General features: G+C 39.2%; 1 protein-coding gene across 4 annotated transcripts in view; it reads right to left on the bottom strand.

Annotated features, from left to right (window-relative positions):
• The window catches only part of MAP7D3 (MAP7 domain containing 3), a 35,886-nt gene extending 8,847 nt beyond the window's left edge, over window positions 1-27,039 (bottom strand). For 2 of the 4 annotated variants that reach the window (XM_070291955.1, XM_070291957.1), the window contains exons 1-12: window positions 26,713-27,039; window positions 21,240-21,338; window positions 21,062-21,145; window positions 19,503-19,666; window positions 16,470-16,581; window positions 15,826-15,924; window positions 11,815-11,910; window positions 5,226-6,664; window positions 4,551-4,681; window positions 4,084-4,292; window positions 2,077-2,206; window positions 346-481 (exon numbers count right to left, since the gene is read on the bottom strand). In XM_070291955.1, the coding sequence (XP_070148056.1) occupies window positions 346-481; window positions 2,077-2,206; window positions 4,084-4,292; window positions 4,551-4,681; window positions 5,226-6,664; window positions 11,815-11,910; window positions 15,826-15,924; window positions 16,470-16,581; window positions 19,503-19,666; window positions 21,062-21,145; window positions 21,240-21,338; window positions 26,713-26,767 (2,754 nt within the window). In that variant the 5' untranslated portion in view covers window positions 26,768-27,039. The remainder of the gene's footprint in view (window positions 1-345; window positions 482-2,076; window positions 2,207-4,083; window positions 4,293-4,550; window positions 4,682-5,225; window positions 6,665-11,814; window positions 11,911-15,825; window positions 15,925-16,469; window positions 16,582-19,502; window positions 19,667-21,061; window positions 21,146-21,239; window positions 21,339-26,712) is intronic. The other 2 variants (XM_070291956.1, XM_070291958.1) reach the window with 1 other exon arrangement.
• Between the last annotated feature and the right edge of the window lie 205 nt (window positions 27,040-27,244).

The raw sequence follows: 27,244 nt of genomic DNA, 5'->3' as shown, positions 1-27,244 counted from the left end.
GCAGGTATGTCACCACAGAATGCAGGATTAGGAAATATCACACAGGATATTTAATCTCTGTGAGCAATGTGGATTTCTTGACGCCAACCTGTAATATTATTTATGTAGATAAACTAGAGGACTGCTAATCTATAATTTGCTGCTTTCGTTTCACCCGGAAAACATTCCAAGATTCTGCTAATGGTAATGGAGGACTGACAGCAACACTGGGTAAAAGCTAGACTGTAAGGTAAAAATGCAACCAGAGCATGCAGCATCTGGTCATTTTCTTTCTTGGATAAACAGACTTTTGCTTTGGGTTTCTATTGAATTTTACAATCTGGTTCTCAAGGAGAGCCAGCAAACCTGGAGTTCTACTTTTTGGTCTTCTTGTTCCTGACTTTCTTTCTTCTTCATCTCCTTTGGTTGTTGCCCATCTCCAAATTTTGAAAACTCGTCTTCTTGACCTTCATCCACTTTCTTTGCTACATCTTTTATTTTCCTGATGAAAATGAAATTAAATAATAATTCTTTTTATGTGCAGTTTTATAGTGAAGCTGCTTGTGTATAGTAATACAATTTATATTTACACCGGATTCCCTACATTTTCTTTGTTATTCCACAGGATGTGCATAATTTCACCTATTTAAATAGGGGGAACTAGCCCTTAGGAGAAGAAAAAGATTTTTATCAAGTAGTGGGCTACTTTGCATCTTAAAATACAAATGCGCACATACGCACACACATATAACCACTCCTTCTTAACTGTGCTAGATGTATGCTCACACTTGATCTCATATGGGGGTGTGAGAGAGGGAATTTACAGAAGGGTCTGGTGGTGCTCAGAGGAGGAAAGTTCAATCAAAATGACTGGTATTCAGGGCTTTTAAAATGTGAAACTAGCTCTGTTTACATGAACTAATAAATAATATTCTTTAAGTTATAGGGGTTTTTGCTATTCAAAATGTCTCTTCCTTTCTCCCAAACCCATATAAGGTACATGGACAGGATATGATTGTGATTCAAAAATAATAGTTAAGAACAATGTCAGTTATTATTCTTTGCAGGTTGTAGACAGAGGTTTACATTACAGGGACCCAAATCAAATGGACTTCAAGATCAAAGATCAAGAAACCTTTAGACTGAAGTAGCCCACAACTGTATATGACATTTGCAGCCCACAGGTCATTGGAAACCCAGTAAAACATAAGGAAGTATCTTTTCCAAGTTTACAAATTTGGGGGGATAACTTTTTCATTTCAAACTTACGAAAAAGTTTCAAGCAAAGTTGCTTTACCAGTTACTATCTCTATGTGTGTGTATATGTTATTTTTTATGAACTGTTTAAGGACTGAATTCTGAACTGAAAAGATTATATAAAGAATGTCACTGGCAGAAGGACACATCAAAAGGTAAACTGCTTGTGATTATGGATGACTTTGTTTTTTGCTTCTTGTGTTTTTTAGTTTCCTATTACACACACATGTTAACTTTTAAGAAAGAACTGTCATTTTAAAAACCTTTAAAAAGAAGACTGTCACTGGGACAAACAGCAAACTGAATTGTATGTTGACCCTGGATTAGAAAATAAAATAATAAATTTCCTGATTTTAGTTATTAATACCCTGGTTACATCAGAGAATGCTTTTCTTCTTAGAAAGTATACAGGGAAGTATTTAGGAGGAAAGGGTCATGATGCATGCAACTTATTCATAAACAGGTTTACAAATTCTAAAGTTATAAAGGACGTTTGAAATAAAGAAAGGGGCTGACACCAGTGAATGCCAATAGAAACAGTCTTGGGTGATCACTCAGGTGCTACTGTGAGAGCGAGGCCCTTAACGTGAAGGCAGATCTCTTTCTACATCTTTACAGCACACCTCAAGAGCACGTGACACATGGAGACTAAAGAGGAACACATACTCATCTACACTAGCGTCCTGTCTGCTTGAAACGTTCCCCACGTTGATTCACATTGAAGAAAAAGTCAGCTCTCCTTGAGAATTTATATACATCTAACTTAAAGATAAAGTATGACTTTCAGAATTGGGGTCCCAACCAAGATTTACTGTATAGAAAGGATGATTCTGTGCCAACCTTTGTTCCATCTCTTTTTGTAGTCTTTCTTCTTTTTCTTTTTGCTCACGAGCAAGGCGTCGTTTTTCTGCCAAAATTTTTGTTGCCTCCTCAGCATTCTTAGGTCCTGGTGTGCCTTTATTACCAGACTCTAGTTTAAATTAACATGCAAAACAGTTAAGTTTAGGGAACTTACTGCCTCTATGTCCAACAAAGAGGTGCAAGACAATGTACAATGTTTTAAAAAAAAACCCAGCAACAGTATGTCCATGATATAAAATGTATAAATAAACTATAAGTGATTTATGTAACAGCTTTTGTTCAAAAGCCCAATTCCTATGCCCTCATGGCCAACCCAAGCCACCAACAGAAGTACCATTTTGTTAACTTTTAACAACTACTTGTCCCCAAAAGAAATAATGTGTTCCTGTTTTGGTTTAGCTGTTTTGAGATACCTGACTAAATTACCTCTATGGAAAAAAAGATTAAGATATACTGAATATGGAGGAAGATAAGCTTATACTCAGTCCAAATGAGGTATAAATCTTCTTTTTTTTCTTTTTTGGCCATGGTACACAGCTTGGGGGATCTTAGTTCCCCAACCAGGGGATGAACCCAGCAGTGAAAGCACCGAGTCTTTAAGCACTAGACTGCCAGGGAATTCCCTGAAGTGCACAAATCTTAAGTCAATTAAACAAAAATATATTCAGCATACATTCTGAAAATTGTGCATCATTTTTATTAAATAAATATTATTTCACTAAGTGTTGATAACAGTATGTTAATATATTTGGTTGATCATAAAGTGGCTAACTGTGGATAACCAAAGAAACCAAGACTATCAGTAAAATAAGGCGACCACATGGAGTTCATGTGACAAATTTGTTTTAAATAAACTACATATGAAAATGAGGATTTTAAGAAATCAGGAATAAATAAACTGTAATAAAAAGACTGTTTCTGTTACAAAGAATTCACTGTGTAATTCCTTCAAAAAGCAAAATTCATGAGTGTATTTAAAATTAAGCAATGCAGGTGGATCACAGAAAAAGCAAGGAAATTCCAGAAAAACACCTACTTCTGCTTCATTGACCATGCTAAAACCTTTGACTGTCTGGATCACAACAAACTGTGGAAAATTCTTATAAATCAATTATATTTCAATTAAAAAAAGAAACAGAAACAGACTCCCAGACATAGGAAACAAACTTATGGCTACCAAAGGGGAAGGCAGAGGGGAAGGGATAAATTAGGAGTTCGGGATTAGCAGATACACTACATACAAAATAAACAGTAAGGTCCTACTTGACTGCTTGCTTTCACTGCTGGGTTCACTCTCTGGTTGGGGAACTAAGATCCCCCAAGCTGTGCAGCATGGCCAAAAAAGAAAAATAAAAGATTTATACCTCATTTGGACTGAGCATAAGCACAGGGAATTATATTTAGTATCTTATAATAACCTATAATAGAAAAGAATATGAAAAAGAATATCTATATATGTGTATCTGAATCATTTTGCTGTTCACCATAAAGTAACATAAAATTTTAAATCAACTACACTTCAATTAAAAAAAAAAGAATGCATGTGATAGTCAAAAAACCAGTATGGTATTTTTTGTAACCCACATACTGACCTGACACATGTTATGCTCTATGCATAAGAACTACCCTACAGCTCCTGATGGAAACCTGCTCAGCCACAAATGGCTGGATGCGCTGTCTCCAAGGATGGAAAATACCTAAGGGCCATCCACTATCAGAGCTGGAAGGAACTGCAGGGACCACCTAGACCATGACATTCATCCAACCCATCTGTATACACTAAACATCAGTTCCAAAAATGGGGCTAAATCAGAAGTTGCGGCAAGAAAAAACAAGCATTGTGCCAGTGTGACTGGTGCGATGCTCTTTAATGAAAGTTTGCTTCCTATAGTTCTTTGCACTGGGGAATAAAATAACAATGACAGTTCCCAAACTACCTTGAGATTTTCTGGTTGCTGAAATGAACTTGTTAGTGAAGGAACTCACCTTCACAGATCATATCCTTTTGGCTTGCAGCCTCAGAGTTGTTAATGGTGTTAGAAACGGCTTTGCTTTTCATTCCCATAGTACCTAATGCATTTTGTGCAAATACGGTACGCTGCGTAGGAATTACTTTATAGGAAAAACAAAACTGTGTCGATTGTTTTGACGTGCCAGGTGAAGGTGATGAGGGGCAATTCTTTTGAATTTGCCTACTGGAAAAAAAAAACAGTAAATGGAGGAAGTCTGGTATGACTTTATAATATATATGTGTTGATTTTTACTGTACCATTTCACACACTATAATGTCTTGACATCATGATATATTTTATAATAGAGAAAAGGTAAATCCATTTTTAAAGGCTTTTCCCTTTATATTTGTTACCATGCATACTACATTATTTATGAAACACTGATGCGAGGTTTATCCTGGTAAAACATATATCAGGAACAGCTGCAAATAAGCTACTTACCTAGCACTGGTGGGAGATGGTGGACACCACCTTCTTGTAGGAGATGACGACCATCTATAACACGGTATCTGCGATGGTGGTACACGCTTCTTGGTAATAGGGTTTGAGGGCTGTTCGCCCATTTCTGATTTCTGAACAAATCAATACGATCATATAAAAAGTTACTAGTATTACCTTTTGCGGCTGCCCTTTCAAAAGAAAAAAATTCTGAATAAAATGCTCCTAAAAATCCCAATTCTCCTTTCATGCATGAGACTTAGGTACAGACATTCATTCTTCCAGACTAACATTTTATATTGTACAATTCAAACAGGTCATAGAAATAATTTAAAAGAATTCTTTTACTTCAAAACTTAATTTTATTTGTAAATCCTAATTGAGCTCTGCGATAGTTCTCAAAACATTCTTTCAGAGTTTAGAAACATAATTCATATAAACCACTATATTTTATCCCTTCTATTAAAAAATATCTATTATTCCAGCTTTAGGGGGAAACTCTGAGACAATGAGTATCAGATAATTTTAAATCATTAAAGTGAATATATTTTATCATAGAATGCTGTATGTTGTGAACTCTGACCCATCATCATCTATACAACAAAAAATAATAGATTTTAATAGAAAATCTGTCAATGAAAGGCACTTGTCGAACCTGTGGAAAATCTTTCACTTTACCTTGGAAGATATTTCCACGGTCACCTCGGGGGAGGTCTCCAGGGGCACCTCCACACTTGCCTCAGAAGGCCCTTTCGTGGTCTCCTTGGGGAGCACCTCCACATTCTCCTCTGGGAGTGCATCCATGCTTGCCTCTGAGAATGCTTCTACACTCTCCTCGGGGGATGTTTCCACACTCTCCTCAGGGAGTGTTTCCATGCTCGCCTCGGGAGATATGTCCACACTAGCCTCAGATGATGCTTCCGTGCTCACCTCCTGGGACGAGTCCATGCTCACTTCAGGAGATGGGTTCACACTCACATCTGGGGATGAGTCCATGCTCACCTCCAGGGATGGATCCACATGTGCTTCAAAGGATAAGTCCTCACTTGTCTCAGGTGATGTTTCCACATTTGCAGAGGGTCCTTCCATATTCACTTCTGGTAGTGCTTCCACACTCTCCTCTGGGAGAGCACCCACGCTCACCTTGGGGGGTTCTTTCATGCTCTCCTCCGCGAGTACGTCCACGCTCACCTTGGAGGGTGCTTTCATGCTCTCCTCCAGGAGTGCACCCACGCTCACCTTGGGGTGTTCTTTCATGCTCTCCTCCAGGAGTGCATCCACGCTCACCTTGGGGTGTTCTTTCATGCTCGCCTCCGGGAGTGCATCCACGCTCACCTTGGGGTGTTCTTTCATGCTCGCCTCCGGGAGTGCATCCACGCTCACCTTGGGGTGTTCTTTCATGCTCGCCTCCGGGAGTGCATCCACGCTCACCTTGGGGTGTTCTTTCATGCTCGCCTCCGGGAGTGCATCCACGCTCACCTTGGGGTGTTCTTTCATGCTCGCCTCCGGGAGTGCATCCACATTCACGGCAGGGTGTTCTTTCATGCTCTCCTCCGCGAGTGCACCCACACTCACCTTGGGGGGTTCTTCCATGCTCTCCTCTGCGAGTGCTTCCACGCTCACCTTGGGGGATTCTTCCATGCTCTCCTCCGTGAGTGCACCCACGTTCACCTTGGGGGGTTCTTCCATGCTCTCCTCCGCGAGTGCACCCATGCCCACCTTGGGGGGTTCTTTCATGCTCGCCTCCGGGAGTGCATCCACATTCACGGCAGGGTGTTCTTTCATGCTCGCCTCCAGGAGTGTTTCCACACTCACCTTGGGGTGTTTTTTCATGCTCTCCTCCGGGAACGCTTCCACACTCACTTCAGGGGGTGCTTCCACGTTCACCTGGGAGGATTCATCCAAGCTTGCCTTGGTGAGTGCTTCAACGCTCACCTCAGGGGGCACTTCCACACTTGCCTTGGGGGCGACTCCCACACTAGTCTTGGAAGGTATTTCTACCTTCTCCTGGAAAGGCATCACCGCTGTTGACTGGGGAGGCACTATGGCACTCTTCAATTCATCACTGCTAGGCCTAAGCAGGGGCATGTTTACATACTGGATTACACTGTGGATGCCTGTGGATAAATGAGAACAGAGAGTGAAATTCCCCACAGGTAGAAATTTGACAAGACGGGAATGTACCATTAGCAGTATAAAAACAAAATCAGAGTCATTTATTAGGAAATCACAGGGATTACACACCATACAGAAATGTTTAGTGAAATGGATCACAGACACAAGACAGAAACATCTCAGAGTTGGTACTTCAGAGGCACCACCACTAAAAGAGAGGCGTTGTGAAAGCAATAGAGCTCTCTAGATGAAAATAAGATGCTTCTCCAAAGCTGATGTCTGCAATAAGCATTTCTATTTTAACCACACTATAGTTCAGAATGATTTTCATAGGCAATTACAAAACCTTGGACACTTATAAAAAGTAATCTAAACAAAGTCACCAGGGCCAGAGATTTTGCCATTACAGGTGATTACATAAGACACTCTATACATGATTATTTTAAGATAGAGTATAAACATTTTCTCACCCATACTAAAAACTGTAGTAAGACAGTAATCAGAATTGGAGGAGGAAATGGCAACCCACTCCAGTATTCTTGCCTGGAAAATTCCATGGACAGAGGAGCCCCATGGGCTATAGTCTATGGGTTGCAAAGGGTCAGACATGACTGAGCAACTAACACACAGTAATCAGAATGGGCTGGATCTCCAAGGTCTCTTCCAGTTTTAACAATCTAAATATTTTTAGCCTAAGAAATATATATTTTGAATCTAAACAAAAGCAGGTTATGATTATACTTTATTAAAAATATATAAATGTAAATATTCAGTTATCAGTGAGTACTGGGATAATAGGAAATTACATTGAAGTTTTTTACACTAAGTATTTATTGGTTTAAATATTTATTACTTTAAAATAAACTTTTTTTTTGTGGGCCTAACCATGCAGCTTGTGGGATCTTGGTTCCCTGAATATAGATTAAACCCACAGCCTGGGCAGTGAGAGTGCAGTATCCCAACCACTGGACTGCCAGGGAAGTCCCTAAATATTTTTAAAAAGGTATTTGATGGTGGCTTTTTAAAGACTTGGTAAATATACCAAAAAGACTCAGCTATTTTTCAGTTCCTCACTTTTGGCAGAGAAAGCATTTTACTTACATACCTATGTGCCTAATCACTTTTTTAACACTGACAGTTTGTGCTACAGAAAATAAAAGTATAATAACTAGATTTCTAATAGCTAAAGAAATTTAAGACAAACCATTGAGATTTTTGATGGGAGTAACATATTTTTAAAAATAATTAGAATTCTAATTAGAAAAGGCAGAAGAACCAGAGATCAAACTGCCGACACTCACCAGATCACAGAAAAAGCAAGAGAATTCCAGAAAAAACACCTACTTCTGCTTCAGTGACTACACTAAAACCTTTGACTGTGTGGATCACAACAAACTATGGAAAACTCTTAAAGAGATGGGAATACTAGACCACCTTACCTGCCTCCTGAGAAACCTGTATGCAGGTCAAGAATCAGCAGTTAGAACCAGACATGGAACAATGGACTGGTTCCAAATTGGGAAAGGAGTATGTCAAGGCTGTATATTGTCATCCTGCTTATTTAACTTCTATGCAGAGTACATCAGGCTAAAGGCTAGGCTGAATGAAGCACAAGCTGGAATTAAGACTGCAGGCAGAAATATCAATAACCTCAGATATGCAGATGATATCACTCTTATGGCAGAAAGTAAAGAGGAACTAAAGAGCTTCTGGATGAAAGTGAAAGAGAAGAGTGAAAATGCTGGCTTAAAACATTCAAAAAACAAAGATCATGGCATCTGCTCCCATCACTTCATGGCAAACAGATGGGGAAACAATGCAAACGGTGACACATTTTGTTTTCTTGGGCTCCAAAATCACTGCAGATGGTGACTGAAGCCACAAAATTAAGACACTTGCTCTTTGGAAGAAATGCTATGACAAACCTAGACAGCATGTTAAAAAGCAGAGACATTTACTTTGCCGACAAAAGTCCATATAGTCAAAGTTAGTTTTTCTCGTAGTCATGTATGGATGTGAGAGTTGGACCATAAAGAAAGCATCAGTCTGACTGATGTCCAAAAAGGACACTTTTGTTGGGATGAGCACACAACCGATTAAATAAATAAAATTGATGCTTTTGAACTGTGGTGTCAGAGAAGACTCTTGAGAGACCCTTGGACTGCAAGGAAATCAAATCAGTCAATCCTAAAGGAATCAATCCTGAATATTCATTGGAAGGACTGATGCGGAAACTGAAGTTCCAATACTTTGGCCACCTGATGTGAAGAACTGACTCATTAGAGAAGACCCTGATGCTGGGGAAGACTAAAGGCAGGAGAAGGGGATGACAGAGGATGAGATAGTTGGATGGCATCACCAACTCGATGAACATGAGTTTGAGCCAGCTCTGGGAGTTGGTGACGGACAAGGAACCCTGGCGTGCTGCAGTTCATGGGGTTGCAAAAAGTCAGACATGACTAAGCAACTAAACTGAACTGAACCGAATTAGAATACCTCACAATACACTGGGGAGAGATGGGCAGAAAATAATTTGACACACATACAACTAGGCAGAAGCAAAGTCAGGAATTCGAAACAGGAGAAATAAAGCTGCACTACAACAAAGTCTATGAAAGCACTTTGGTTCACTAATCATATGGATGTTGACCGAAAAACAAGGAAAGGGGGCGGGATATATTTTGGAAAGGAAAAAGTGAAGGAAAAAAGGAGAAAAAGGATGGGAACAATGCATTAGAACTCTCTATGACTGAGGACTTACTACCCAGAGGCATATTTAACACGATATGTGACCCATAACCCTGAAAATCTGTTTTACCAACAATCTTCTTTTAAACATTTTTTTTTACATGGACCATGTTTAAAGTCTTTACTGAATTTGTTACAATATTCCTTCTGTTTTACGTTTTGGTTTTTTTAGCCACAAGGCATGTGGGATTTTTAGCTCCCTGAACAGGGATCAAACCTGGACCCCCTGTATTGGAAGGCAAAGTGTTAAACCCTGGACTGCCAGGGAAGTCCCTATTTTACAATCTTTATGTTCTTAATTAAAAGCTAAAGAGCCACTCAATGTTATTCTTCCACATTTTAAGAAAAAAAGAAGGTTGGCTTTCCCTCTTGATATTATTTAGGTTTTCCTATGTACTTAAAATCCAGCCCTTTTTATAATACTGTGATATATTTAAGCACAGGTCAAGAAACCCACAGTTTTAAAATTTAAAAAAACCATCTCATCCTATAAATTACCCTGATAACTACTCCACCATGCTTGCCATCGTAAAATAAATATACAACATAAAATGTTGTGCAAACTCACTCATTTGCAAAGTATTGATTCAAATTATTTTTATGCCTTTCTGTAAAAACTTAAGTGATACAACCTAACTTTATGCTTATTACCTGGATTATTGCTATTAAACTACTAATGAAGCAGTACTTTTGTTCCTGGCTACTGACACTTTTGTTGGGATGAGCATGCAACCAATTAAAGTATTCTCCCAAAGAGAGGTATATAGCTAACAAACTAAATGATCAGAACAAACAGAAAGGACTCAGTTTGAGGTCTCACAAATAAATGAAGAAAGCAAGAAAGAGCAATGTGAACTGCTCTAAATGATAAGTATCCCAACCTAAAAGCAGAGGCAATTGAGAACCACACATACATAACAGGACCAAACACTGCCACCTGATGGGACTGCACTGTTAGGGAAGATAAGACCTGAATAGACAGGCAAAGGCCCAGCATACCACAATAATCCCAATGCGGGGATCCAGGTAATGTATCTATTACCATACCCAATGTATGGAGTCTCTATGGAGAAACTCACATGTGGAGAAAAAAGTTGTAAATGACAAAAGCACTCTGACATGGATTCCTCCAGATATATGTCACTGACAGTCACATTTGTCAAGTTCATTGCCACTAGCTCCCAGGGACTGAGTGAATTAAGTAAATCTTGCTGTAAATAGGAAAGGAAAGTCGCTCAGTCGTGTCCGACTCTTTGCGACCCCATGGACTGAGAAGCCTGGTAGGCTGCAGTCCATGGGATTTTCCAGGCAAGAGTACTGGAGTGGGTTACCATTTCCTTCTCCAAAAGTGAAAGTCGCTCAGTCACGTCTGACTCTTTGCAACCCCATGGACTATACAGTCCATGGAATTCTCCAGGCCAGAATACTGGAGTGGGTGCCTTTTCCTTCTCCAGGGGATCTTCCCAACCCAGGGATCAAACCCAGGTCTCCCTCATTGCAGGCGGATTCTTTACTGGCTGAGCGCTTGCTCCAATAAACTTTTAAGTTCATGAAGATCCCTGCCACAATGACATTTGTTTTAACAGGATGTGACCTGAATCCTCTGTAAGTGAACAGTTTGTTATGAAACAAAAAGGAACAATCATGTTTAATAGGGAAAACTTAAGGGAAAGGTGTCAGAAAAAACTTTAAATAAACAAGTAGTTCAGTAATAATTTTGAAATCTTGTGTGTAATGATCAGCAGTGAATACACCCCCAAAGGATAGACATGGATTATGCTGTGAAGCAGCAAAGCTCTGAAGTTCAAAATGCGGCCACTAATTTAGAGCTTCCCGGTGGCTCAGATGTTAAAGCATCTGCCTCCAATGCAGGAGACCCAGGTTCAATCCCTGGGTCGGGAAGATCCCCTGGAGAAGGAAATGGTGACCCACTCCAGTATTCTTGCCTGGAGAATCCCATGGACAGAGAAGCCTGGTAGGCTACAGTCCATGGGGTCGCAAAGAGTTGGACACAACTGAGTGACTTCACTTTCCTTTTATTTCCTATATACGAACTAATGAAATGTTCGAAGGAATGAAGTGCTTCAGGACAAATCTATCTATACCAGCATTCTATGGTCTGGTTCTCTGCTTCATGGCAGAATTATATATTTTATTGTTGTATGACACTTAACGAGAACTAGACCTTCCAATAAAATTCAGTTTTGGGAAAAAGAAAAAAATAATAATAAAGAGATTCTTCTAGCTTCAGCCAAATAAGCATGTCACCAAAGTATATTTTTTAGTTAAAGAAGGGATATTTTGGCTTTCAATGTTTTGGAATGGCTTCTCAAGCAGCTGAATGTTGACATAAATAGAACACATTTAAACCACCAGTTAAGACTGGCACTTAGAAATAACTAACCAGGTCGTTTTTCTTCCACTTGTTCTGTTTCTGTAGATGAATGCAGTCCGCTACATCTTCTATTCAAAGATGAACTTCGTCTCTTTTCTGGTGTTTCTGGAGATCAAAGGCAAAGAAATAATACTCTTTAAGAAAATTAGGAAAACATTTTGGCCATGCCACATAGTATGTGGAATCTTAGTTCCCCAACCAGAGATTGAACCCGCACCCCCTGCATTAGGAGCATGGAGTCTTAACCAGTGGACTGCCAGAGAAGTCCAGGAACATTACTATTTACAAGCTGTTTAAACAGCTTCCTTCAGGAGTGAGCCACTCCTTTTTTCCCAACATTTTTTTTTAATCTTCTCTACTCTTCCTTGTAAGAATTTTTTTAAATTTCAAGTATTATGAAGAGATTCTACATGCCCAAAGTTAAAACCAGGTTACTCTTTAAGTCATCCAAAGAGAAATAAAATTATCTAGGAAATAATAAAAAGAGAGAAAATATCTCATACTGACTGACAATATCAAAGTTCCCAAATTAGGAATACACAATGTATAATTTTAGACACAGTCCATGACATCTATTTTTTTAATAAATTTATTTTAATTGGCTGCATGACATCTATCACTAAACTAATTTATACACTTTAGTTTTAATGAGTTTTATTTTTTTGGCTGCGCTGCATGGCTTGCAGGATCTTAGTTCCCCAAAGATTGAGCCCCAGCCCAAAGAGGTGAAAGCACCAAGTCCCAACTACCAGACTGCCAAGGAATTCTCTCAACTAGTATTTTTAAAATAAAAATAATAATTAATATTTGGCACAGATGTCTCAATGTTAGCAACCCAAACTAGTCATATGGGAAAATAATCCCTTTTGTGTAGACACTTTCACTTCACTTTAAATATTCCAGCTCAGAATACTGATGGAAGTCTGTTTAAAGAAGAACCCTTTGGGGAATTCCCTGGCAGTTCATGAGTTAGGACTCTGTGCTGTCACTGCCAAGAGTTCAATCCCTGGTCAGGGAACAAAGATCCCACAAGCCGAGTGGCCAAAAGAAGAAAACAAGAATTCTTTTGGGGAGCTATAGATTAAAGTAAATGCTGATAATGCAGCATCATTTGAAAATTCTAGAACTGATAATGTAATTGCATAGCACAATCCACAGAAATGTAATCAATTCGATCATATGATGAGATCACCTATCCCTTACTATCAACATTGCAAGAAATGACAAAATAGTATGAAGTTATGTTAAGTCAGCACTGAGTAGAAGAAAAACAGATTATTTGAATCAGTTACGATTTAAAGAAAGGTTACTTAGGAACTTCCCTGGTGATTAAGGCTGTATTTTCACTACAGAGGGCGTGGGTTTGATCCTCAGTCAGGGAACTAAGATCCTGCATGCTGAACACACAGCAGAGCCAAACATATTTTTTTTTAATTAAAATATAAAGCAAGCTATTTAAAATATCACAGGTTAGATTATGAACTTCATTTGAGTTTGAAATGTTCATCTCTCTGGATTGAACAGGTTTTATTTCAGTTTGAAGGGATTTTACAAAGGTAAGCCAGTGAAAATATTGATTTGATTTTCCGTGGAATCATTAATTATAGCATTAATCATTTCAGAGTGTGTAATATACTATAAAGCAAGTTATTTCATAAAGTATCTTCCACACATACCTTCTTGGATTAAAAACAAGTGAAGATATCATTTAAAAAATTACTTGGAATTGTTTCTTCAGTGCAATTTAACTCATTACTAACTTGAAAATCATCACCTGTCCCTTTTCTTTACATGTTTCACTAATACAGCACATACACATATTAATGAAAACACACTAGTGTTGGCTCACTATAATAAAAATGTAAGAAATGTCTGTGGAGAAATCTTTGCTAATTCCTCTAATCAGTTAGATAGTAAAACAGGGTCAACACTTGTGAAACAATTAAAATAAAATGAAAGTATACAAATATGACATTGCAATGAATGTTATCTAATTTTTCTAAAGGATTGAATTTGTGAATAATAAATTAATTTTATTATATGATAAGCAAGGTGCTAGAGAAAATCTTCCCTTATTCATCTATGAATGAACCTGGGCTATATGTAAAAGTGCTCTGGAAAAGCATACTAAGGTTAATGATGGAAAGTGGATCAACTTCTGTTGGACTATTTATTATAAGAGAAAATGAGATGCGTCAAACCTGACAAAGAACGAAAGATCTCTCAAGTTCATTGTTGAAAATTTTAAGAGTTCTAAAAGTACAAATGATGTAATTTAAGTATAAACAAAACAAAAAATCCTTTTTCAACATATATTTAGACAAAAACGGAAATCTTTCCCACTAAGTTAACCACTGCTACAATTAACTAATTATATGCTTTAAATGATATCCAGAATCTTTTTCCACACTGGAATTTTAGAGCAATCAGCATGCTCAAAAAATGCTCAGACACCTAATAACACCTAATAACACAAAAGAAACATTTTTAATTCAAACTATAATTATGCCTTTGTTTCAATTCACAAGGTGCAAAAATTGTATATCTTTTCTACAGCCAAGTTTGAGGGAATGAAGTGGAATATGTTTGCCATGTCTTTTTCCTGCAAAGATCATGTCTTGTTTTTTTCTCTGGAAAGAAAAAGGATTTTTTTTGATGGGTATAGTTATCTAATCCATCTCAACTATCAGCGAGAAGCACCATGTAGTATAAGCCAGATATGGTCACAAACACACTCAGGTATAGATTTTTAAAAAAAAAAATAAGGAATGCTAGGGAATTCCCTGGTGCTCCAGTCGTTAGAACTCCACACTTTCACTGCCAAGGGTGCATGTTCAATTCCTGGTCAAGAAACTAAGGAGTGCTAATTAAAAGGGCAAACACCAGGAGCAAAATGTATTTTAAGTATCTGCAGTAGATAAGTTTTATTTTATTTTAAAGAGCACTGCATCACCTCTACAAAGAATTGTCAAGTACAGCTTAGAAATACTCTCTCATTAACACTGTTAAAAACCACTTTATTTGCTTTGGGGAAAAACACAGACTTGTTAGTGGAATGTACAGTTTAAAACCATTTAAAACCATGATCGAATGACCGAAAAATTATGATCAGATGATGAAAATATAAACCACAGAAGAGCAGGGTGGAATGGAAATCACTGAATTTCTTGGGGTCTTAATTATAAAATAGGAAGGTAACTTGCTTGTCAACTTTACATATATTGAAGCAGATCAACCTGTCCACTGCATACTATTATTTTTCTTAAATTAGGTAATATTCATGAAACTTAATGGAAATTGAATGGACTACTCTAGTTTCTGGAAAAATGGATTTCAGTTTTAGGTAAGACAGAATATGGATTAATTCTAAAATAAATTATTCTGTCACTTAATGGCAATGTCTTTGGGTCAAAATATATTTCATAGCTGTTGGGCTACCTGAGCCCAACAAACCCATCTGATACCATTAGTACACAAACCAAGAAACAAGGGGCTTCTCTGGCGGCACAGTGGTGGAGAGTCTGCCTGCCAATGCAGGGGACATGGATTGGATTCCTGATCTGGAAGGATCCCACATGCTTTGGAGCAACTAAGTACGTGTGCCACAATTACTGAGCCCATGCTCTGGAGCCTGGGGAACTACAACTACCGAGCCCATGTGCCACAGCTACTGAAGCCCGTGCGCCTAGGGCTCATGCTCTACAACAAGGGAAGCCACCACAATGAGGGGCCTATGCACTGCAACGAGAGCGTAGCCTCTACTCACTGAAACTAGAGAAAAGCCCAAGAAGCAACAAAGACCCAGCCAAAAATTATTTTTAATTTAAAAAAAGAAACAGATTTATACTGATGAAAATACAAAAAAGTAATCACCATCTCTACTGCGAAACAACACGGTGCTCTTCTAAAATAAATCTAAATATCCTATGATCTAAAAAGTAAGTGGTACTGTAGGAATACATATAAAGACTTGATTTCACTGGTTTGAAACTCAGTAAAATACATGAAATAAATACTTACTCTTGGCAACAGAATTTTGAAGACCAGTAGATGACATTTGTCTATATAATCCACAAGTCCCCTGCTCAAGCTTTTCAGTAGATGTAGAATGTTTGTTGACTGAGGAAAGATACAAGATTTACTGTACTCATATTTAAAAAAGCATCATTAGCTGAAACAAGATGAGCTCATGATGTACTTATACAGAGCATAAACATGTATTAATTAGGTATGCAATGCTCACTGTTGATCATTCCTTATAAATTATGGAAATTTAACTTACATTTTATGCAATTGCTTAGAATTATATCCACACATAGGAAAAATTATAGTACATCATTAGTAAACAGGGCAATTTATTTTTAAAATATGCACTGGACAAAGGTGTGCAAAGCTTATCAATTATTATTCATTTTTACACAGATTACAAGTTTAAATGGTAAGATTTTGGATATACTGTATAAAATAAAGTTATTATAAAATTTCACCTGTTTCTTTGGCAATCTCACACGACACAAATTTAAATGCATGGCAAAGAATACATGGCAGTGTTTTCACTTAGGATACAAAGCTGAAAACCCATTGTAAATGCAACCGTATACTAACAGCTAATATTTACATGTGAAAATGAATAAACTTTAAAGTTCAGCAGTTGTATTAATTACCGGTCTTATTTTGGGAATTTACTGTTGTATAGCCTCCCCATGACCATCTTTTTTGACGGTCAACGCGGCTGCTCCTTTCCAGTGTACGATGAAGGACGGCTTTGAATTTCTCCTATTTAAAATAAAAGCCAACAAATGTTTACATATGTATTATATTCACTAGTACAATTCTGATCTATCAGTTATAAAATACCCCTACCACCGAATTTTTTAATCAGGCAAAATTTTTTTTATAAAGGAGAAAAGTTAAAATTGGAAACATCTCAGGTATGAATCCATACTTTCCCAACTAAGTAGGTTTTAATCTTATGGATATGAATCGAGAAACTGACCATGCTTCCCTCTTTGCTTGTATCATTAGGAAATTTAGAAATAAAGGTGTAGCCTATTCCAGCAACTATACAAGGACTGAGTAGTACGCTTTGATGTATGCTAGTCATACCTTATGTTTTATTATTTTCTTACTTTAATTCCCCCTTCTGCTTGATTCCCTCAAACATTTATTTTCTCATCTGGTTGTGGTATATAGTTTTTAAAATATACCTTAAATTCTTTGTAGAATGAGGCAGGATAAAAAAATCAACTAATACATATAAGTGAAACTATGCCAGATCATCTATTATATCCACATTTCTAACTTCTTAAATCCTAGTGTTAACTAATCAAATTTTTAAAAAGAGGTGTGTATGTCTTGACCTCAGCTTTAGTCTAAACCACACAGAATAACAGGTCTGCGAATGCAAATGCTACACAATGGCAAAACAGCGCCACTGTCAGAAATGAGATGCAGTTTTCTATTCCTCATCTCTGTGCTGTGACGTACCATGGACTACACTCACGTAAGCAAATCAACCTCAGGGCCAGAAAGTTTTCTATTCTTCCCTGACAACAACTGCTTCATAGCAACATCATCCTTACAAGGATGATGTTGTGGGAACCCAAGGTTCCCACAGTTTAGAGGGTGAACGTATTAGGAAAATGGAGCCAGCCATATCCTCTGAGGAGAAAAGCAACTGCAATTTTAAATGAAACTTATCTAATGACAATATTTTAAATTGTATTTTCTAACAGAAAGGAAGTTGTTCTAAATTACTTAGACACCCCAGAAGTATAATAAAGATCAAAAAGAGAATATTCTTGCATTATTAAAACCTCTCTCCTAAGCTCTCTTGTGGTATTTCCAGATGTGCTGACCCTCCATGCTCTTTCAGGTTCCTTCTGGCATCTGTGGCTCATGTGCAAGCTCCTGTCCTCTTCCCCATGTGCCCCTGTCCACACTCGCCCCTCCTCACCACCACTGAGTCTGAGGTTTTACCCTGCTCTACTGAATCATTCTCTTTTTCTGTGTGCAGCCTCCTCAGTGATGATCGGTCCCTGCTCTGTCTAGGGCTCTCCCGCACTAGCTCTCTGGGGCCGGTTCTCTTTGGCGCTTTCTCCTGGTCTTCTGGGCTCTTTCTTGTCTGGCGCTCTCTCCCTGGCTCCCACCCTGTCTACACTGCCATTTTGTTGCTTCTTCCTTCCCTGTGTTCTCTCTCAGGTTCCTTTTTTCCTAAGATGGTCTTTTCTACTCACAGTCCTTGGGGCTCTCCCTCTGTCCTCCAGGGACCTTTCCTGACCCAACAGTTTCCTATTTTACTCTCTTTGGTTCTGTCTTTATCAAGTTCAGTCTCTCTGGCCTTCACTCTTCTTCACCACAGAGAAGTAGTTTTAAGGAGACATTTCACAGAGGAAGATAGAGTGATACAAGTTCTGAATGAGAATTCATTAAATACTGGAATGTGGGGGAAAAGACAGAGAAGGTGCTAGTGAACCATGGACAGGGAAGAAACACCACAGGAGTAGCCCTAAAATAAACAAGATTCACTGATGGGGATAAGGAGTTGGGGGCGGGGGTGAGGCATTTTCAAGAGCCAACTGCATGTAAAAGTTAGGAAGAAAAGTGAGCACCAGAGAAAGATACAGAGAAGAGGGCTCTTGGGAGAGAAATGGAAACAAAGGGAAAAGGAAAGAAAAAATATTCTAAAATTAGAGCAACAGGAAAAAAAAAAAAGACAGGGAGAGGATAAAAACCCACTCGCTGAGAGAACCATGGCAGAAACTAGCAAAGATGGGAGCAAAAAGGAGGGAGAAGCTAAGACAAAGAAAGTAGAAAGAAAAAGGGGGTGCTATTGGAGAAAAAGGGCCAGAGTCAGACAAAGAGCCTCAGGGACACTTGAGGGGCACTGGGACAAAGAGAAAGAGAGAATGACAGTGAAGAACAGGATGGAACATGCCAATTCCAAAGGAGCCAAGGACACTCATTAAAGATCTGCAACAACCTACAGGAGAAAAACTTGGTGTCAGAGAGAATCCTACAAATTGAGACAGCTAACCAGATGCCCACAGAGAAACAGCCAAAGGCAAACGGACTGAAGAGGGACAGGGAGGGAAAGAGAGGGCAGGACAAAGGTAGTGACTCGTATCAACAGAGTGCCAAAGACACCCAGAGTCCAGACAGGAAGAGAGCAAGGCCACAAGAGGACCAAGAAAGGAACAATAAGGGGAGAGCGAGAGAGAGCAAACAAAAGGGAGCCAGGGAACCATGGGAGAGTGGAAGGCTCTGATCCGGCTGGGCTCTGCCACTCACACAATGAGTGGAGTGGTGAGAAGCAGACCAGTCAGGGACAGAGGGGGCCCTATCAGAGAGGGCCTGATAGTGGATGGGTGAATACTAGGCAATGGGACAACACCTTTAGTAGGAGAGAAAGCGCCTCAGAACAAAGCCCAGGCTGCAGGCACCCTGCAGGCACACAGGGCTCTCTCCCTGGATGCGCAAGGCTCGTCTTCACCTCAGTTACTAAGCCTAAACTCAGGCCTCAGAGCAGGATGGGGCAAGAGGCGCTAATGTTTAAGGAAAGACCAAAGAAGAACTGGTACTGGTTCCAGAAGAATCGGGATCAGTTCCAATAAAAGCAGAGAAGGGCTAAGAAAAAAGTACTGCAGAACCAGGCAACACAGTGTATCATCTGATTAATAAAGAAGAAAAACACGTACCCTTTCTTCCTCTAACATTTCGTTTCTTTTTTTTTCTGCAGATATTCTCCGTTGTTCGTCTTTTTCTTTCTGTTCCCTCAGCTTTCGCTGTTTTTCTTCCATCTGTTTTTCATATACGATCTTAGACTTTCTTTCTTTTTCAAGTAGCTGTGTCTCTTTATTAGCTGAAATATTCCAAATGCAAGGTAAGAGCCAAGAAAATGTTTAAGTTTTCCACATTACAGACAGAGAAGGAAAGTTAATGTATTTTATTCTTTCTTAAAAATAACATAACCTGTGCTAATAACTAAAGATTTATTATATAAATGACCAGAGATGGCCACGAAAGAATCATTTCCACTGGGTGTTCATTTACCTCCTGAGAACTGAATTGGCTTAAATGACTTTCCTATCCAAACTAAAATTCCAAATTCAAAAGAAATATTTTCTTTCATGTGATGTTTCTGCTGACTTGAGCTGAAGTCAAACCCCATCAGATTAATATGCTGTACATTAAAATAAGAATTAAAAAACACATGGCCAGAATATATGGCTTTTTTCCTTTCAATACGAAACTTATTTTTAAAGGCCTCATCTAAACAGAACATATTAAGCATGCCAATTTGACCTTCATGGGCTTAGGCACATACCATATTACTGACCAGCATGATGTTTTCCTACATTCAAATTTCCTCTCACTAAAGCCTGGAGAGCATCCATGCAGTTGTAAAAATACTCTTCTAAAGAGCTACAGGAAGAAACTGCTCCTCACCAAAACAGACAACTGCTATTCCATTTGGATGAAGGTGAGCACTAGTTTTGCAGTGGATTTACAGGGCCAGATGAGGAAAATACATAGCTGAAAAAGCATTCTCTCAAGATTATGGTTCTTTTAGAAAAGAATATTATTTTTTTAATATAAATTTATTTATTTTAATTGGAGGATTCTTTTAGATCTTAATTAATACAAAGTCACACTTGAGAAAGTATAGCAATCAGTGAAAGATACCATATCTATGGTAAAACTTTTAGCAAATTCATTAATGTTTTTGGCCATGCCATGGCTTGTGGGATCTTGGTTCCCGAATCTGGGATTGAACCCCAGGCCTCCAGCAGTGAAAGCACAGGGTTAACCACTGGACCTCCAGGGAATTCCTTCATTTTTGTTTTCAGAGTCATTTTTACTGAAATGCCCATTTTGCTTGTTTCTACAAATGCTGAAAAAATGTTCATACTTTAGTTTTCAGAAAATTAAAGCTAACAGAAACTACTATTTCAAAAATAAAACAATTAGGCCAAATATTTTTCACAGATCTTCTTTATCTCATTTAGTATATGCTTTTAATCCAATATAACACATAAAGTAAAAAGACAGTAACACATACTGTATAACATATACTATTAAAAAAGATTAAAACGTAAAACCACTTTGAAAATATGCAACCTTAATGTAAAATTTATTCATTTTGATTTTTTAAGTCTAAAATATACCATCATCCTGATTCATTTTGCTGTACAGCATAAACTGATGCAACATTATAAAATAACTATACTCCAATAAAAATTAATTTAAAAAATACCATCATCTTGTCTTTTTTTCTCTTCTCTCCGCTCCTTTGCTAATCTTTGTTTTATGTCATTTTTAAGCACAGAGCCATCTATTACTAAAAAAAAAAGAAAATAATTAGATATCAACAGGATATCAAACTTAAAGGATATAACACTTTGACATCTATCAAAGTACTCTAGAAATTATACCTGGCTTAAATGGTGATTTTATATTTGAAGGCTGGGATGGAAGAGAACTAAAGCTACCTTGACTTCGTCTTTCTTCAGCAATGGCATTAGCAGCAGCAACTAAAATACACAGAGATAAAGGAAAGGGATTAAATATTAAGAAGACAAACAGCTAATCCAGGGGTGGCAAACTGTATCTTGAGAATATAGGATAGCATCTCTTCTAGAAAGCATGACAGATGACTCTGGGTCAGCAGAGACATACTGAATACCTATGATGTTCAACAATAATTCAACAAAGAATTAACACTGTTTACTGTAGACACGCCAGCCTATCTGTGCACAGAGTTGTCAGTGGAAGCAGCAGCATGAGCTGGTGGGTGAATCAGAGCTAATGAGTAACAGATCTCAAAAATGCCTAGGAAAACTGAGTGGGCAAGGATTTGGAAAAAATGTTTCACCACGAATTGGGCGAATTTAAAAAAAGATTTGGAGTTTATGGGTTTGAATTTGGAAGCAAAAGTGTCAACAGTGAGAGCCTCAAAGATTGGGCCCAATATTAAGGAGAACATTTATAAATTACCTTGATCAGGAGCTATCTACCCTGGCTCCCCAGTAGAGTCACCCAAATTGTTTAAAAAAAAAAATTAGCAATGCTTTCCCCTCCCCATTTCCACTCTCTGAGTATGGGGCCCAGGCCTTTGCAGTTGCTAAAAGCTCTATTCTGATGCACAGTGAAGGTGGAGAAATACTCAAAGAAGTTCCAATGGGATGGTATTTTTCGAGGTAGGAAAATATCAAGTTAATAAATATTAATTAACACATCTTGTCTAAACAGGTAGAAAATGGTAAATAAACTTCAATAAGGGTGAAGTATAAAAGAGTGTGGGAGCAAAATTTGAGGGAAAGTAAGAAAAACTAAAATTGTGGATGATACCAAAACAAGTTATTGGGGAATTCCCTGAACTCTTTCCATATATGACTGTAGAAAATGCCTCACGGTAGCAGGCATCTTCAGGAAGGAGCTGGAAAATAATACTGAAAACTCTCTTCTACCCTAGTATAAAAACACAGGAAACATGCCCCTGTGATACTGCATACAATTCTGGTCTCTACATATCAAGAAAAACGTAGAACAGTTGAAGATGGGCAGTTAAATAAGAGACTAGAGGGCCTGTGGTTGTACTCTGAATGAATGGGCTGAGATGTCACTTGCCACTGATGAAAGATATCTGGGAGCCATTTTACAGAGTAACCTTGAAAGTGACACAACTGCTGCCATAGATACCACCATTTCAAAAGGGGAAATGTTTTTTTTTTAAATCCCAGAGACCAAACAGCTCAGATAATCCACGATCTAGCTAAATTTGAATTGAAGATTAGACTCTTCAACTTCTTCAGTAATTTATCAATTTTGTGGACCACAATTATTCTCTGAATTTCAGTCCTGGTGTACTAAGAAAATTCTTATATAGTCTATAAGTTAAATAAACCATCCTACACACCCCCCTTCCACTCACATTTCTATGTGAGCATAGAGAAAACCACTGTTGCTTTTGCATATTCAGTTTTCCTGTTTAAAAGACATAAGGAAAGTCCATATATTTCGGCACAATTTAGTTGGCCATAAGGACAATTTCCCTCAAAATGTACAATTTTACCAGATTTAAAGATCTTATTCATCACAAGTAAACTTAAAAGTAGTTGTGGCAATAATGAACCACACCATATACAGGTTATAATATCAAATCTAATTTGTTTTTTGGCTGCACAGGGTGGTTTGCAGGATCTCAGTTCTCTGACCAGGGAACTGATTCCAGGTCATGGCAGTGAAAGTGCCAAGTCCTAACCATTAGACAATCAGGAAACGTCCCTCAAATCTGATTTTTAGACCCTTACTTCCAAATTCCTACTGACAAGAAATACATTCACCAAAAGGACAGGCTCTAAAAATGTCCAGACACTAGGGGAAAGCCTCCATGTCTGGAGTTAACAAAATGAACATTTCATTCAACTCTATTCAATGAGGAATTTAACAGGTGCAATAGAGTATTTCTATAGCTCTTATACTAACTCTAAACTCCAAATTAAAGCTAAAAGTTACTTTCTGCCTGGAGATTAAATAAGAAAACATGTAGATTTTATTACTAAAACTGAATTTTGAATCTTAATCTGTATTTCCAAAAAATTGCCATAATGAATAATGTATATCACTTCACCATTTATGAAGTTGTTTTCATTGATTACCTCATTTAATTCTCATAATAATCCTATAAAGCGGGTATTATTTTCTTCATTCTTTACAGATAAACAAACTGAAGCTAAATACAACTTTCCCAGATCACACAGATAGGAACTGGTAAAGCCAGAACTTACTTCAATTGTAACTTTACTTTGAAATATTACATAAATATGAAGGACCAGACTGTATAAAACCCACATCAACCTTTATATGACTTATTTTAATACTCCTACTTCAGCTAATTTTAAGGTTACTTCTTTTTAAAATACCATAATGAAGGAATTAAGATCTAAATGTATACAACTTATTCAACAATAAGTAAATGAAATATATGGGTTTTGGTATAAAACATACTTTGGAAATACAGCAATGGAAATTATTTTAAAATAAAGCATTTACCTTAAAAAAAAAAAAGCTGTGGTTAAGAAAAGCCTGAGTTTAAAGAAAATGTGTAAAAAGCAATACAAAAAGAAAACGATTCTCTCTCTCTTTTTTTTTTTTGGTGGCACCTCAAGGCTTGTGGCAATTTAGTTCCCCAACCAGGGATTGAACCCTCAGCAGTGACAGCAGAGTCCTAACCCCTGGACCACCAGGGAACTCTGCCGTTCTCCTTCTACGAGGAGAAAATAAAAATCATTCCAGCTATCTAACCCAATAAAAGCCTCAGAATAAAATGAACCAAAAATAGGTGCCACTAGAATGCCAAAGTTAAAGAATGTTTTACACTTGATAGATTTTTAAAAGATATCATTGAAATTTTGAGGCCCCTTCTGGACATAAAGCATTTTAGGTCATTACTGACTTCAACATAGTAGAAAATTTCTGCTTCTCTCCTAAACCTCCTTCCTCAACACACACAAACTCTGTGTCATAAGGGCTCTGCTCTACTACAGCAAACAAAATGCAAGAAAGGAAGAACACTTTTCTAAGACAGTTATTTCAAGGATGGTAATAATCTTCCTAAATCTGCACCCAAGCACGATCACCCCAAAATGTTTAACCTTATATCAATGATAAATATTCATCCCAATACTTACTAGCAATTCTACACTGTCTGCCACAATTGTTGTTCTTGACATCACAGAGTTCCACATAAAATCTATAGCCCCACCTCTCCATGACCTTTCTTCAGTACTAACTGGAAACATTAAATCACATAAACTAGTGAAACAGTATTTCTTATTCCTTAGCAAAGGGCATAGATTGCAAAAAAAAAAAAAAAGATTGAAAGGTTTTTAAAAAATTATTTTAAGAAGGGCTATGGTTGTGGCAAGAAACAAGCATACCATGAAACCAAATTGCTACAGATAAACGAACACAGCCCTATTCACTGTTGTTTCGGTAACAGAATAAAAAGAGGTAAATTGCTACAAGTCTTGAGCTCCTGCTGGATGCAGCCTTCAAAGCGTAGGCTGCCAGTGATATCTAGCAGCAGACTGTCTTCCAGCAACCCCGTCCCTGAGCCTTCCCACATAGCTGCTGGCCCAGTCCTGGATGCACCCTTCTTCAAAGCTGAGTAGTTTGGAGTGGTGTGGTCCCCTGCAGATCTGTTCCACCCACACCAAGGCTCTCTGTCCATGGCCTTATTACTTGAAGTTTGCATGTTATTAGGCCAGGGAGAGAGTGAGAAAATATTAAGAAAAAAAAAAAAAGAAACCAAAGAAATTTGCAATCAGGGAACAACAAAAATAAAGGGGATTCAAGGAATTTTGCCTAAAACAGCAACAAAGTTTACTCACTGTTATTTGTATAAGAGAAAAGTAGCAACTGCCACAAAGTGGCAGCACATTTCATTGACCCTTTGTCCCCTTCAGGAAAATACTGTGACCAAGAAGAAAGTTCTTTCTAATCAAGGTGATCCTCTGAAAACTCTAATATGTGATGTTTTCATTCCTAATATGAAATGGGCAGCAAAGATGTCAACTAGGGCTCTGGGTTAAGCCTTTTTTATTTTGCTTTCAAGTTTTTGGTTTGAAATACTGTGAATTCCAAGCAACTGTCCCATGTAAAATTTTAAAAATACTTTGCAATGTTCAATATAAAAATACGTTGGGGGGGGGGGCGGATCGGTTAACCAGAATGCTGGTTAGTTTAAATCAGTGAAATAAGTCAATGTCAGAGAACCTTAGGTGCCAATAAACAATAAAACAATCGGAATTTATTGCAAACTCTCCCTGTAGGTGAACCATAATAAGCTAAAGACAGAAGAGTTTTTCTCCCTGTGCAATAATGAAAGTGTATTTGCTGCTGACATAGTCTCTGGGGAGTTAATTCAAAGCGTTCTGAAGTAACATAAACCCTTCCAATTGCAGCCAGTCTAAATTAATTTCTTAACTGCAAATGGAAAATTCCCGAAGGACTTCAATAAAATCAATAAGACTGTTTTACTCAAGGTCATATAGGAGGAAACTAGCTCGAGAACTAAAAGCAACCTCCCACAAGCAACATATACTAGTTCAAGCACTGGAGCAGTCTCCTGGGCTAAGCCATGCGCTACCAAATTTTACAAAATAAACGATTTGGGAGAAAAATTTCTTTGGTGATGAGACCAGTTTAGAAGAAAGCACCCAGAAGCGCTGAGTTTCGTTCAGTTCAGCCTAGGGTCTGCAAGACGTCCCACGGAAGGTGACATCCTGGCGATCACGTGCTACAGGAGGCAAGCCAAGAGGAGCGGGGGATGGGGGCAAGTCTCATTCCAAATTTCAAATCAAGACCCTCAAAGCCCCCTCCTCACAGGACCTTAACCAGATCCTAACCAGGACGGTGCGGGAGGTCAAGCCTCCGGAGAGCCCTGGGTTCCGACTATGGTAGACGAAGAAAGCTCGAGCGTCGAGGGCTCAGGGGAATCTCCAGGGCTGCCTCGAGCAGAGAGGGCCGTCCCGGCGCCCGCCGCCCCCGAAAGGCAGGCGGGGCTCGGGGTTGTCCTCGGGCTCCCGGGTGCCAGGCGCCCGCCCTCCCGCCCCAGTAGCGCCCGTTAGTTCTCTTGCGCCCCGCCCGCCGGAGGGGGTGCGGCCGTCGGCAGTGGCAGTTGGACCGCGGGCTGAAGGGCTTGGGCTGGTCTCCCCTCCCGCCCGCGTCCCCTCTCGGCGACCCGTCCCGTCCCGGGGCGCTCCGACGGGGGTGAGGGGAGGACCCGACGGCGCGCGAGGCGACTCCGGAGTAAAGTTCTCCCGCTCCGACGGTCCCCGAAGCCGCGGGAAGCCCGCGTCCCGCACGGGCCCGGGCACCCCCGGGAGCCGCCGGCCCGCTCACCCATTCGTTCGCGCAGTCCCCTCAAGGATGTGCCGCCGCCGGCGCGCTCCGCCATCTTCGGAGCAGCCGAGCCCGGAGCCGCTACAGGCGCTGGGGCCCCAGTGCGCAGGCTCTCGCGCGGCCGCTGCGGGGCCGGGGCCGTGGCGTCGTCGGGGGGCGGGAAGGGGCGGGGCCCAAAGGGCCGCCGCGCCCACCTCGGACCCGCGACCCGTCAGCGCTGCCTTCTGCGCGCCAAGTTGTGAGCCTCTGGGCGGCGACGACCAGGTGTAAATAAAGACACCTTCTTCTACTTTCCCCGCTCTCCCCGCACTGTGCGTCCTGGAGGCCGGCCGATAATCAGCCGGCCATCCAACATTCCTTTTTTCCTCACTTTACCTAACAACGCAGTAACATTCTTTCCTTCATTCGTTTGTTCACTTATGGAGGTCTTCTTGAGTGCCTCCTTGGTGCGCTTGCATCATGAGTTTGCTAATCTTTGAAACACGACGGAAAGGCCCAGGTTGGGGGAAGAGATAGGTTTCTGTGAGGCTCT

Source organism: Ovis canadensis, chromosome X, assembly GCF_042477335.2.
Source record: "Ovis canadensis isolate MfBH-ARS-UI-01 breed Bighorn chromosome X, ARS-UI_OviCan_v2, whole genome shotgun sequence".
In the NCBI taxonomy this organism is placed as follows: Eukaryota; Metazoa; Chordata; class Mammalia; order Artiodactyla; family Bovidae; genus Ovis; species Ovis canadensis.
Note: the sequence above shows the minus strand (reverse complement) of the source record. Positions and strands in the feature narration are given on the sequence as shown.